This window comes from Etheostoma spectabile, chromosome 7 (genome assembly GCF_008692095.1).
Source record: "Etheostoma spectabile isolate EspeVRDwgs_2016 chromosome 7, UIUC_Espe_1.0, whole genome shotgun sequence".
Classification (NCBI taxonomy): domain Eukaryota; kingdom Metazoa; phylum Chordata; class Actinopteri; order Perciformes; family Percidae; genus Etheostoma; species Etheostoma spectabile.
The window spans coordinates 278,910-291,735 of record NC_045739.1 but is presented as its reverse complement, the minus strand read 5'-3'; the positions used below and the strand labels follow the sequence as shown (position 1 = coordinate 291,735).

Here is a 12,826-nt window from a genome sequence, read left to right as displayed (position 1 = left end):
GTGTGTGTGTGTGTGTGTGTGTGTACAACAGGGCATTGCGCGAGAACAGCATGTGTGCTCTGTCAACCTTACCAGCATAAGTAAAGGTTTAAAAATATTTACAGAGATGGAGTTAAGATGAGAAGGAAGTGAACTACTGTGTGTGTGTGTGTGTGTGTGTGTGTGTGGTTTTTTCTAGGCTTTCTTATGCCATCTAGTTTAATCAGGTTAACAATCATGTAAAACACACACACGCACACACACACACTGAAATGTATGTGGAACAAGAGGAAGTGAGACATCTGCACAAAAGGAACTGTAAGCTTCTTTCTTTCGTTATTTTTTTCTTTGTCTTTTTCTTTTCTTTCTCTATTTCTAAACTAAACTGGTAATGAGTTTTCTTGTGTTCAGATCACCTCTGGAAATCATGAATCTACACAGTTTTCATACCAACTTGCCTTTGCACACACACACAGAAACAGACACACACACACACACACACACACACACACACACACACACACACACAAAGGCAGAAACGTGATAGCTGTGTGTTATAAAAGATAAAAGATAGTGGAAGGTGATTAAAGAGAGGAAGGGAGTGTTCCTGTCATTGCTTTGACTGTGCAGGTAAACTACATCAGTGTGTGTGTGTGTGTGTGTGTGTGTGTGTGTGTGTGTGTGTTTCAGCAGTATAGTACACTCACTCGCTGCAAACCACAAGTGACTGCCTTACTCAAACACACATTAACAGAGAAACACTGTCCGTTTGAGATTTTCCTTAGCCAGGTTTCTTTTCTTCAGGCAGTGTTCTGGTCACCATACCGACCTAAGGCCCCACCCCCACAAACCTTCCTTTAAGGCAGAAACCTCGGTCAGACACGGACTCTCTGTCACTGGTGGTTTGGACACAGACACTGATACAGATGTACAGATGTAGAGACATATGATTCATAATTATAGCAGCTGGAATGATGACCAGTGGCAGGTTTAGTAACAATAAAGATAATAGCAGATAATGGAACTAGGACTACACATAGTAGTTGTAGCAGTAGGGGGGTGATGTGAGACATGAATGCACGCAGATGGAAAGACATCAGTTTGTCAAAGGAAGTTAACAAGTGACATTTGTGATTTATTCTTTTATTTCTAAATTACACTAATCACTACACACAGGCCTGACATACACACACATGCAGGACCTATAGGTGCACAAATGGAGTAATGTCAGAGGGAGTGGACTGCCAGTGCTGGACCAGAGCGTTGTTAGGGGGGTGCAGTGCCCAGGAGGTGAAGCACCATCTCTCCAGCCACCAATCCACACTCCGTACGGGGACTTGAACTGTTAACCCTCCGGTTACCAACCCAACTCCCTACGGACTGAGCTACTGCCATCCCACCCCCATTTACGGTGTATATTTGACTCAACTTCTGCTGTGTTGTATTTAATTTATGCCTTGATGCCCCTAGTTCCTTTCCTCAGAGGCATGCTCTGTTCCCCAGTGTGGGAGTATCAGACACATGTCATTGAGCTCTGCTCTGATTGGTTCAGCTGGAGAGTAGATTGACTCTCCATCATGCAGATCACAATCACCTGAGTGATGACTGTCGGTGTCTATATATGGCTTGTTCTGCTTTGTGGTGGGGATTTGACAAAGATCTCTCTCTAATTACAGTTCAAACCAGCTGGTAGCTTTTAATGTGGTGTGTATGATTCCTGTGAGTCAGCCCCTACAGGCCGCACAACATGAAAACATGGACAGTGTTACCAGCATCATCGACCCTTCTGCCACATTCACTCGCTCTCTGGAATGTTGGCATCACACACACACACACACACACACACACACACACACACACACACACAGTGTGTGTACAGCAGGAGACTAATGTTAGCTGTGTTATAGTTTCATCATTTTAGAGAAATGGATAAATAACAAAACCCCCCAATCTAATGATGATAACACACACACACACACACACACACACACACACACACTGCATGTATTTGTGTTAGCTTACTTTTCTTTGAACATCTGAATGTGCCTTTATGTGTGTGTATGCATGTCTCTTTGTGTGCTTTTTCATTATATGTGTGTGTTTGTGTGTGTGTGTATTTGCTGTCTACTGGACCTAGTGATGTACACTTTGCGCTCAGAGGTGTGTTACTGTTTGCGACTGTGCAGGATGTGTATATTTGCCCATATGGCCGACATGTTTCATAACTCTTTCTGTCCCAAGATTACAAATTGAATGTGTGTGTGTGTGTGTGTGTGTGTGTGTGTGTGTGTGTGTGTGTGTGTGTGTGATCACAGCTCAATCACATGATGCATCACATTGCCTAGTCTGTCTCCATACCCGCTCTCTTTCACTTCCTCTATTCTACATGTTGTCTCTCTCTCTCTCTGCCATCTCTCTTGTTTCCCTCTTTCTCTCTTTCTTTTTTACTCTATAACTTTCTTGACATCTGTTAGCATCTCTTATGCTTTTGTTAAATCTCTCCTTGTCTCTTAGCTCTCTGTCTATTTCTCCTAATCCATGAATTTATTCCCCCTGTCTCGCCGTCTCCCATCAGTTAACCCCACTCCTCTTGTTTTCCTTTTTTTCCTGTCTCAGTCTCCACCTCTTCCCCATCCCACTCACTGTTAGAAAACAAAAAAAATCTGAATTTTTTTTCTTTTTTGTTCATCTTGATCTAAATCAGCAGCTTTATGTTCTATTCTTTTTGGCAAAGCAGTGCTCATAACTGAGATGTGCTAGTGCTTCTTCATCCCACTGACAGATCTGTCTTTCTTCTCTCCCTCCCATCTCAACTTATAGTACAATTGTTATCTTTATTAGCATGTCTAATTTACAATTTTTTTATTTTTATTTAACCTTTATTTAACCAGGAAAATCCCATTGAGATTACTAATCTCTTTTTCAAGGGAGTCCTGGCCAAGACAGCGGCACAGATCACAACAATTCGTACATTACAGACAATTTCATAACAATTTCATAAAACTATTAAAACATTTACAGACCATAGATTCATTTCCAAACCTTTGAGCAAGAGTTTAAACTGGCCAATTGCAACCACTTCCTTTAATTTCAGAACTTTGTAAATTGTTCCATGTTGTGGGGGCAGAATAGTGAAATGCCACCTTACCAACTTCTGTGCGGACACTTGGTACAGACAGTAGCAGTAAAGAATACAGTCTATCCGCTTTTGGTTGAATATATTCACACAGATATGAGGGGAGCAGACGCAGAAGACCCTTATAAATGAACATACACCAATGATTGAGCCTACATGATTGAGATACAGTATTCCCTAAACCAGGGGTTTCAAACTCAACTCCCCTAAGGGCCACACTAGAAAATGAGAATCCCGTCAAGGGCCAGACATAGAGTTTATAGCTCTCATGTCATTGGAAAAGTCAAAACATTTTGACTGTATTATTACATGTTCCATATAGTCTTCTCACTTACAGTTTGGTCGACAGAAATGTCAAAGAAAATGCCTAAAACGTTAGGAAAAAACATTTTTAAAAAAGTTGTAAAAAATGACAAAAAGTAGGTGGGCCAAAATGTATTGTGAACCTGAATGTACTGTATGTAGAGGCCGGATCAAAACTAGCAAGGGGCCGGATTTGGCCTGCGGGCCTCGAGTTTGACACGTGTGTAGAAGACTGTCTCGCAAGATAGACACTAATGGTGCCATTCTCTTATTTGACTTCCAATCCTACACTGTGGATCATATATCCTCTCTAAAGGCGAACATGCTATGTGCAGCATTTTAACACACACACACACACACACACACACACACACACACCCACACCAGAGGACACTCTACAACGTCCCTGTTAGTGATGACGTTGCATAGTCTGTCCACCATTTTTTTTGTTAATGTGTTTTTTTTTAGTTTTATATGTTAAGTTTGTAGTTTTATACATTTTATCAGAACTTTAATATATTTTGATGTTCTGTTTTTGGTGAGAACTCATAAATAACTAGTGTTAGGCAAATCTGTTTATGTTTTGTAATGCGTTTCTGGATTATTAAAAAAAAAAAAAAGGTATCGGCCTTAAAATTCCTTCATCGTTTAGGCTCTCACACACACACACACACACACACACACACAGATACGTGTGTGCTTCCTCTGTAGGAGGACTGTAAACAAAGGTGATCATGTGAAGACCAGTTCTAGCCTGTGAGCTAGACCTGCAGGGTGTTAGGATCCATCTCAGCTCTGCAGATCCAAATCCGCAGCGAGAAGCTTCCTGGCCTTCTTGAGGGACTGGCTTGTGGGCTTTCCAAAACTGTACCAATGTCTCAAAATGAAATATAAATACGAATGATGCAGTGGTTGAAGAAGAAGAAGTATTCAGAGCCTTTTCTAAGTAAAAGTACACATACTACATTGTAAAATACCGTGTTACAAGTAAAAGTCGAGGAAAGTATCATCAGTACAATGTACTTAAATCTCAGCTGGACTGAGCTAGGCTGTTATATTGTTGGCTGTTCCATTTATAATAAAACATCCGATTTTATAAACTACATGTATTTGTGTTCAAAAACCTTACTGTCTAAAGTAACTAGTAACTAAAGCTGTCAGATGAATGTAGCAGAGTAAAAAATAGAATATTTCTCTCTGAAATGTAGAGGAGTAGAAGCAGAAAGTGGCATGAAAAGAAAAGTAAAAGTTCAAGTTTTTAAAATAAAGAAATACATTATTTAAATATTTAACCCTGTGTTTCCCTCACTAAAAAACAGTATCAAGTTGGGGAAGAGTCTAAATAGTTCTGTAACCACTGTAAAGGACAAACAATCACAGTATGTGTGTGTCTCTGTGTGTGTGTGTGCAGTACACGGGTCCCATCCCGGCCGAGCGAGGGGGCGAGCTGGCCATGGGGGGAGGTCGCAGCGAGACCTCGGCACTGAGCGGGACGGGAGGCGGGCGGGGCATGACCACTACCCACAATTCCCAACGGCCCAACGCCTGCTGCTTCTGCTGGTGCTGTTGTTGTAGCTGCTCATGGTAGGAGACAAAAACACACACACACACACACAGGAATACATGGGACAGACCTGCTCATGATCACACACACTGAGTCTCCAGACATTAGTCAGACAGGGACTGTGCAGTGATTAGGTCTCTATAGTTCAGTATAGTTCCCACAGGGGAACTTATTATTTATAGCACTCTCTCTGTCTCACTCACACACACACACACACACACACACACTGCTGCTGCTTTATTTTGCTGTTAACATAACTGTGGTTAGTGGTGTCGTGAAAGGAGAATTACAGCCAATTTTTACGTTAATCTTGATCACTATGAATATGTGTGTACTTTGGATTGAAAAAAAAAAAAAAAAACGAATCGGTGCAGGCAACTAGCTGCTAGCTGCTAGCTGCTAGCTTTTAGCTGCTAGCTGCCATCTATGATGTTCAGCCAGGCTGTGATAATCCTCACGCAGCAGCTCCGTGTGTATTTGTAGCTTAGCTCAGTGGAAGCTTGTACACGTAGCTGCAGAGACTCTCTGTTACCTGCACCGATTCAGGTCGGGGGGGTTTTCCATAGAAAGTACACTCATATTTCAAAAGTCTCCTTTAAATGGGGTAGTAACATCATTACAGGTGATTGTACACGTGTACGTGTATTTCTGACAGCGAACACTCCTCTGTCCTTCTGTCAGCTGTGTGTGTGTGCGTGCGAGCAGTTTTATTATCATGTCAGTCTCACCGTCAGGAATGAAGAGGAGCGACGGCGGCGGAGGAGGAGGAGGAGAATATCACAAGACACCAAGATGGAAACCATACCAAACTGTGAAGCTTGGTGGGTCTGCAGTGCTAACACACACACACACACACACACACATATATATATATATATATATATGTATATATATACTAAGTACATTTACTTTTTCTTTTTTCGGTTTTTCTAATGCCTCGTTTTTATTTTTATTTTGGTTAACCTAGTTCTTGTTATTTTGTTCGTTTTCATGAACCATCTTTCCCCTCGTCCTTCCCCAGCACCAAACCGTCGGCGGAAGAGATCCGGCTCTGGTCTCAGTCTTTCGACAAGCTGATGAGGAACCCAGCGGGGCGGAACGTTTTCCGGGAGTTCCTGCGGACGGAGTACAGCGAGGAGAACATGCTGTTCTGGCTGGCCTGCGAAGACCTCAAACAGGAAACCAACAAGAGCGCCGTGGAGGAGAAGGCGCGCTCCATCTACGAGGACTACATCTCTATATTGTCGCCAAAGGAGGTAGGAGAGCCGTTGGGTTGCTATGGTTACACCCCTGTTTTTAGCGGGCCTGCTGGTTTTTGAGCGTTTTAGCCACTCTGACAGAATCCTTCAACCGGAACTATGGCTGGGCAATAACTCAATGTGATCATTTATTGTCATCCAATGGAATCATATCGGGATTAAATCATATATTGTGATATCGTGACATTCATTGTGTTCTCTGAATTGATAATAACAAGCACATGCTAACTCAATTTTCTCAGAAAATCTGTTGTGCAACACTTTGAGGGAATATTATTTGATGACTTGCGGATTTTTAACATCACACTATGTATGAGCATGCATGTAAACCCAGTCAGTACATAGCTGAACAATATTTCATCTCTCTCTTTAATTTCACTTGAAACTGTTTAGCACATTATTAATTATTTATCTAAAATATCTGATACACAGATGTGGCCATGTTCAGAATTTGTTTGTTTTTTTACTTTTAGATTTGATTTGATGATCTATTTTATGTATAAGTTACAAACTAGCTACCTTTATGTTTAGACGCAACAAATTATATATTTAGTAGGGCTGTATCGATATGCAATATGAAACCGAAATCACGACACTCAGATCCACGAACCAGCGTCACGGAGTGAGAAGGCAGAATTGCGACACTCCCTAAATTTATCTAACTGTAAGACTGCTAACAATCGAAGGGGGGGAGGGGGAGGGGAGGGGGAGGGGGGAGAGACACTGCTAACAGAGCTGTATCATTCCAAATGGCTGCTGCCCTGACTCGGGGGCCCGGGTCTGTGGGCCGGGACTGTAATGATAGTGGCTGGCTGCTAGCTGGCTGGGTAGTGTTCATTTTGTCACCTTTTTTTTTATTAGTCTTAGTCTCGTGACTAATGTCCTTGTTAGTTCCAGGCTCCTGGGCTTTACACCACCTTGTTACACAGACAGGTTTTAGAAGCTCCAGGGCACCATCCGCTCTGCAAGCTGTAAGAGCAGCTTCGCCAGCACTCCTTTAACTTAAAAGTTTGCACTCGTATTGTCACGAATCTCCGGTCTAATCTTGGTTTAGGACAGAGTGAGAGTTTTAGCGTTTTAAAGCACCTATTTATTTACACATTCAACAACATACAACAATGCCATGAAATCAAAAACAGACAATAAAAAAAACCTGAAAATAAGCCATTAAACCAAAAATAAAACGGGTGAGATGGACTGTAGCGTGTAATAGAAAATCTGTCTTTGATAATGAGCCATATTGTGACGGCTGACTCATGTGAATGGGTCCGGTGCGAGTTGAATGCACTGAATTCTTTTTTAGGAAATATCTGGTCATAGGTCACATCTCTCGCCTGCGTCCCAGCCGTCTCACTCGCCCTTGCTCATAGCATTAAAGCTAACGTCACATCCAGTTTCCACTGTTCTTTGGTGTTTGTTAAACATCCGACTTGTGTCAGTGTTTAAATTCCAAGAGGTTCTTGCTCGTTAATCACTTCAGGAAGTTGAGCCACCAGGCCAACGTTGCTCAAGGTCTGTTCTCGTGTCCCAGAAATAAGGTGATTTTGATTTAGGGAAGTACAATGTTTTGAAAAACATTTTCTTACGTAAGATCTGGCTGATGCTTGGTGAGTTTGTTTTCCAGCGTGACTGTTGCTCAATCTGTGTCTGTCCAACATTTTGATTCACAGAATCTCAACAGCCATTTCCATCAAATAATGTCATTGTGCTAAAATTCCCACTTTGGAAATGGATTGTAATGGATAGACTCCATGCCACCACAGAGATGGCACAGAGCTGTCCTCCGTGGCTGTCCTCGGCGTGTCTCAGGGTGTCTCAGGGTACACATAAGTCAGTAACTTTGAGTAAAAACAGGCTTGGTTCATCCTGTGTGAATGCATCACACAACTTAGATGTGCGGGAGGGGATTTCTAAATCACACGAGGTCCCCAGAGGATACTCATCCCATGTGAAAAGTGCTTTAAAAAGTAAGAAAAAGTCCTACTGAAACCTGCACAAACCCCGTTTTCCTGTTCAACTTTTGAAATATCCCTTGGAGTGGCATTAGCTCAGTCTGTAGGGCGTTCCGGGGGGGGGGGTCTCTGGTTCAGGTCCCCATAAAGACCAAAGTATGGAGTGTGGACTGGTAGCTGGAGAGATGCCACTTCACCTCCTATGCACTGTCAAGGTGGTCTTGAGCCCCCCCACCCGCTCATGGCCCCTGTCCAGCAGAGCCCTCTCACTCTGACATCTCTCCATTAGTGCATGTATAGGACCAGTGCATGGGTGCATGGTAGCATGGGTGTGTATTTTATACAAAGTATTATTATTTAATTCTTTTCTTTTATTATTACTTGTAACATTCTGAAATAACTTTTTCTCAACTGCATATAGATCAAAACCATGATCAATATATGATTAGTTGCACAGCCCTAGCGTCAGGACCGGAGCATGTTAACCATTTCACGGCTCCAGTTAAATCAAATATGACAGTTTATTGCTTTTCCTTATCTGTCTTAATTTATAGTAAATAAAATATTTTAGCTTTTTTTATCGACTTTTTCTTTTTATTGTTTTCTGATCCAACCTGCAGCCTTTGTTGTCCTGTACCCGTCCTCTGTTAAATTGTTAAATTGCTCTGCCGTTTCACGCTGCACATTGAGAGGTTCTGTCAGCTGTTCAGCACATGTTCTGCTCAGTTTTCACACCAGCACCCACCTCAAAGAAATGTGAGCCCTGCTAATTGGCTTGCTAAAGTTATTATTGCTGGTGTTAAACTTAGACATACTGTGGTTTACACACACACACACAAACACACGCACGCACGCAAACATGCATGCACACACACACACAAACACACAGTGAATTGACGTCTGTCAATCCGTACATAAAAAGACCTGAGTGGAAATAAAGGGGAAAAGGTTTTTAAGCTTGGCTGAGGTGAAAAAATTGGTGTATTGAGGGGGGGTGCTTGGGGGGCTTGGGAGAGAGAGTAAGAGAACAGAAATGTCATATATTACCATCAAGTTTCTACATAGATTTTTATGCATGTGACAGGCGCTCTTGTTGGGCTACCTTCTTGCAGAGGTAAAATGGTTTTCTGACTGGAGAAACAGCGCCACCCACTGCCTATCTCAGTAAACACACTCCCAGCAACAACACACACTGGTTGTAGGTGGAAACAAGCAGCCATTCTTTTGCCGATTTATCTAGAAATCTGACTATTAGCCGTTTTCCTGTTTTTTTTAATTAACTGTGTGTGTGTGTGTGTTTAGTAGGAGCGCTGGAGGCTTTGCTTTTCCAGTGTGTACATGTGTGTGTGCATGACAATGGTGTGATTGTGGGTACAGTTGTCCACATGTGTGTTAATGTGTGTTTACAGGTAGCTATAAACTGCTGCTCTCATCACCTTATGGCAGTAGAGGATTTTTATAGACACACACACACACACACACACTCTAAAATACAGAGATATCCAGACATGAGTTTGGCAAAGAAGATGCATGCCTGGCTGTCTGTCTGCATGTCTGACCTTTGGTAGGATGCCTATCTCTCTTTCTGTGTGTGTGTGTGTGTGTGTGTGTGTGTGTGTGTGTGTGTGTGTGTGTGTGTGTGTGTGTGTGTGTGTCTTAATAAATAAGACAGAGGGAAAACATGAGAGAACGCTTGTTGTTCTATAATATCTTCTGGTGCCTGTGGGGCCACCACTGTAAGAGTGTGTGTGTGTGTGTGTGTGTGCGTGCGTGCGTGCGTGCGTGCGTGCGTGCGTGCGTGAGTGCGTGCGATGCGTTCGTGCGTGCGTGCGTGTGTGTGTTTCGGTGCTGAAAACTCAAATGTATTCATGCTCTATGGAAGTTAATTGATAACAAAACTACAGAGTACAAAATAACTTCAAACTTTAAAGGGTACAGTTTTTTTCAACCTGGATCCTATTTTCCCGTGTTTTGTGTCTAAGTGACTGATGGGAACAACAATCTTTGAAATTGGTCCAATATTAAGCAAGATCGCTGCAAACAAGTTGCAATTTACTGTATGTTACTGGGCTACTGCGCACCTTCAATTTACCTTCACAGGACAACAATATGTAAAGGAGCCCTACAGCCATAGTTCTTTTTGTTACAGAGTAAGATCCTTAAAACAGCCTCGAAATCCACATCACCAAACCCACCAGACTCCATGGGAATAAATAGTAATTTTATCATCGTAAAACTCACTTCATTCAAAGTCGACAGAAACAAAATAAGACTTCCAAAAGCTGTCTTAGTTCATCTTTCCAATGTTCCAACAATCACCATTCTGGTTTGGTTGAAATAAACCCTTAATTCATCTATTTACATGTGGAAAAAGGCTGGCTCTGTACACACTAAAAGTAGTGATTATTTACATGGAGTCTGGTGGGTTTGGAGATGGCAATTTCAGAGTTGTATAGCAATATTTGTTACAAGCAAAATATGTGCGCCTCCTAGTGCCGTATGTATGTAAAACTGTCTGGGTATATCTGGGGCACTTATCTGAATGTACTCTTTTTTTTCTTTTCTTTTTTTTTATGCGGATTTGAAACTTGAAAAGTAATTGCAACATAGACATGTTTTATACAACCTGTAATAAGCTTGATCCATTGATGAGTCACTGAAAATTTGGTGGCAATCGGTGCTAAGGTGTAAAAAGTTGTTTTTTTAAATGTGTTTATCAAACATTTCAAAATGGCGGGAAAAAGTTTCTAGGCGGACCTTATTGATCCTTGAGGCTGATTTGTTAAGCTGTGTGGGGGGGCGTGGCCTTTCAAAGTCTGCATTTTGAAGCCTTAATAACAGCGCCACCATGTGGCCGATTGGGTTTATGTTTCTATAGAAGCACATGCTCACCATTTCCAGTTATTCCCCCAAGTTTTCAAGTTTCTAGCTCATTCCGCCCAACGTGGCAGACAACAAATAATAATACTTAATAAATAATAATAATATTATTCATATTATTAATAATAATAATATATAAGTAAAACAGACAAACATAGAAGGGTTCTACCGCTTCGCGGTTTGAATCCTAATGATATAAAATGATCTTTCCATCCAATATCGGCAATCATATTGCAATACCAGTCAAAATTAAAAATCGGGCCCCTTGTAGATGTGGATCCAGCCTGCATATCATATATTTTGGCCCACCTAGTTTTTGCTATTTCCATTTTCTGAAGTTTTTCTGGCCTTTTCCCACGTTTTTGTCACTTTTTTTCCTGACTCAAGGAAGTGAGAAGATGAACAATAATAATAATAACAGAAGAACAATACAGTCAAAGATATTTGACTTTTTTGATGAAATAAAAGCATGCCAATAACCTCTACATGCTTGGCTCTTGACTGATTCTCATTTCCAGCCATTTCTTTAATGTGTTTGCTTTCTCGCCTGTCTAAACCAATCTAAATGTCCCCTCCAGGTGAGTCTGGATGCCCGGGTTCGAGAGGTGATCAACAGGAAGATCCAGGACCCGACGCCTCACGTGTTTGAAGACGCCCAGCTACAGATCTACACGCTGATGCACAGGGACTCGTACCCACGATTCCTCTCCTCCAGCATCTACAAGTCGCTCATTCACGGCGGCTCACGTACCTCCTCCGAATCCTAGTCCCGCACCATCTTCTGATCCTGCACTCCCAGGATCCATGCCAGACCATTTTCATCGCTTCTTTACCACGCTCCTCCCAGTACAACACTCTCCACAACATGATCAGATAATTCCTCTCCTCCTCACTCCATCACTGCCATGACCTTCTTCTTAGTTCTTGTTTTCCTTTTAACTTTTAGTTCTGTTGCCAAGACTTCCTCTCTTGACTCTTTTTTTTTTCTTTCTTCCTACTATTGTCTCTTTGTTCTCATTAAATCTTCTTTTTGGTGCTTTTTCCTTTCTTTACTCTTATCATTTCTCCATTCCATTCTTCCAGTTGGTACAGGTCATCCGCATTCAGGCCGCATGGCCAAACACTTTCTTTCTATTGGCAGACAAACCTACTGAATGATGTAATGCGACCCCCTCTTCTTTATATGGGTACCATCATAGGACATGATAGTTAAAGCTTTAGTGCGTAACTTTTTCATATTAATGAACGTCGGTTACATTCAAGCCGTCGCCAAATGACTTGATACAAAGCTAATTAAGACTCAGCTCCACCCAGCTCTCTCTGGAGGTCTCAGTATGACCGGGTCTGGAGGTCTCAGTATGACCGGGTCTGGAGGTCTCAGTATGACCGGGTCTGGAGGTCTCAGTATGACCGGGTCTGGAGGTCTCAGTAGGACTGGGTCTGGTGACTTTACCACGCAGAAGATCAGAGATTAGAACTTCTTCTAAAGAGTCCATCATGTTGTTTTAATCCTCCATTTTTTTTAATCCTTGCAATCTATTTCCAGTTTTTTTTAAATTTTATTTAATTTTATTTGGCCAAAAATGTAGGCCTTCATCTTGTCCCGTCCACTCCTGAAGCTGCTGAACCCTTTTCCCTTCTCCTCCATCCTTTTATTCATCCTTAACCACCTTCTTCTCCCTGGGAGCCTCCTTTCTTCCCTTCCTTCGGATTCAAATTCCAGTTCATTCTTTTGATTCTGGTTCTTATCAAT

General features: G+C 41.9%; 1 protein-coding gene across 6 annotated transcripts in view; it reads left to right on the top strand.

The window, feature by feature from the left end:
* The window catches only part of rgs19 (regulator of G protein signaling 19), a 38,385-nt gene extending 26,264 nt beyond the window's left edge, over positions 1-12,121 (top strand). For 3 of the 6 annotated variants that reach the window (XM_032521357.1, XM_032521359.1, XM_032521361.1), the window contains 4 exons: positions 4,830-5,002; positions 5,705-5,803; positions 6,004-6,238; positions 11,652-12,121. In XM_032521357.1, coding sequence (XP_032377248.1) covers positions 4,830-5,002; positions 5,705-5,803; positions 6,004-6,238; positions 11,652-11,840 — 696 coding nt within the window. In that variant the 3' untranslated portion in view covers positions 11,841-12,121. The remainder of the gene's footprint in view (positions 1-4,829; positions 5,003-5,704; positions 5,804-6,003; positions 6,239-11,651) is intronic. The other 3 variants (XM_032521358.1, XM_032521360.1, XM_032521362.1) reach the window with 1 other exon arrangement.
* Positions 12,122-12,826: the final 705 nt, after the last annotated feature.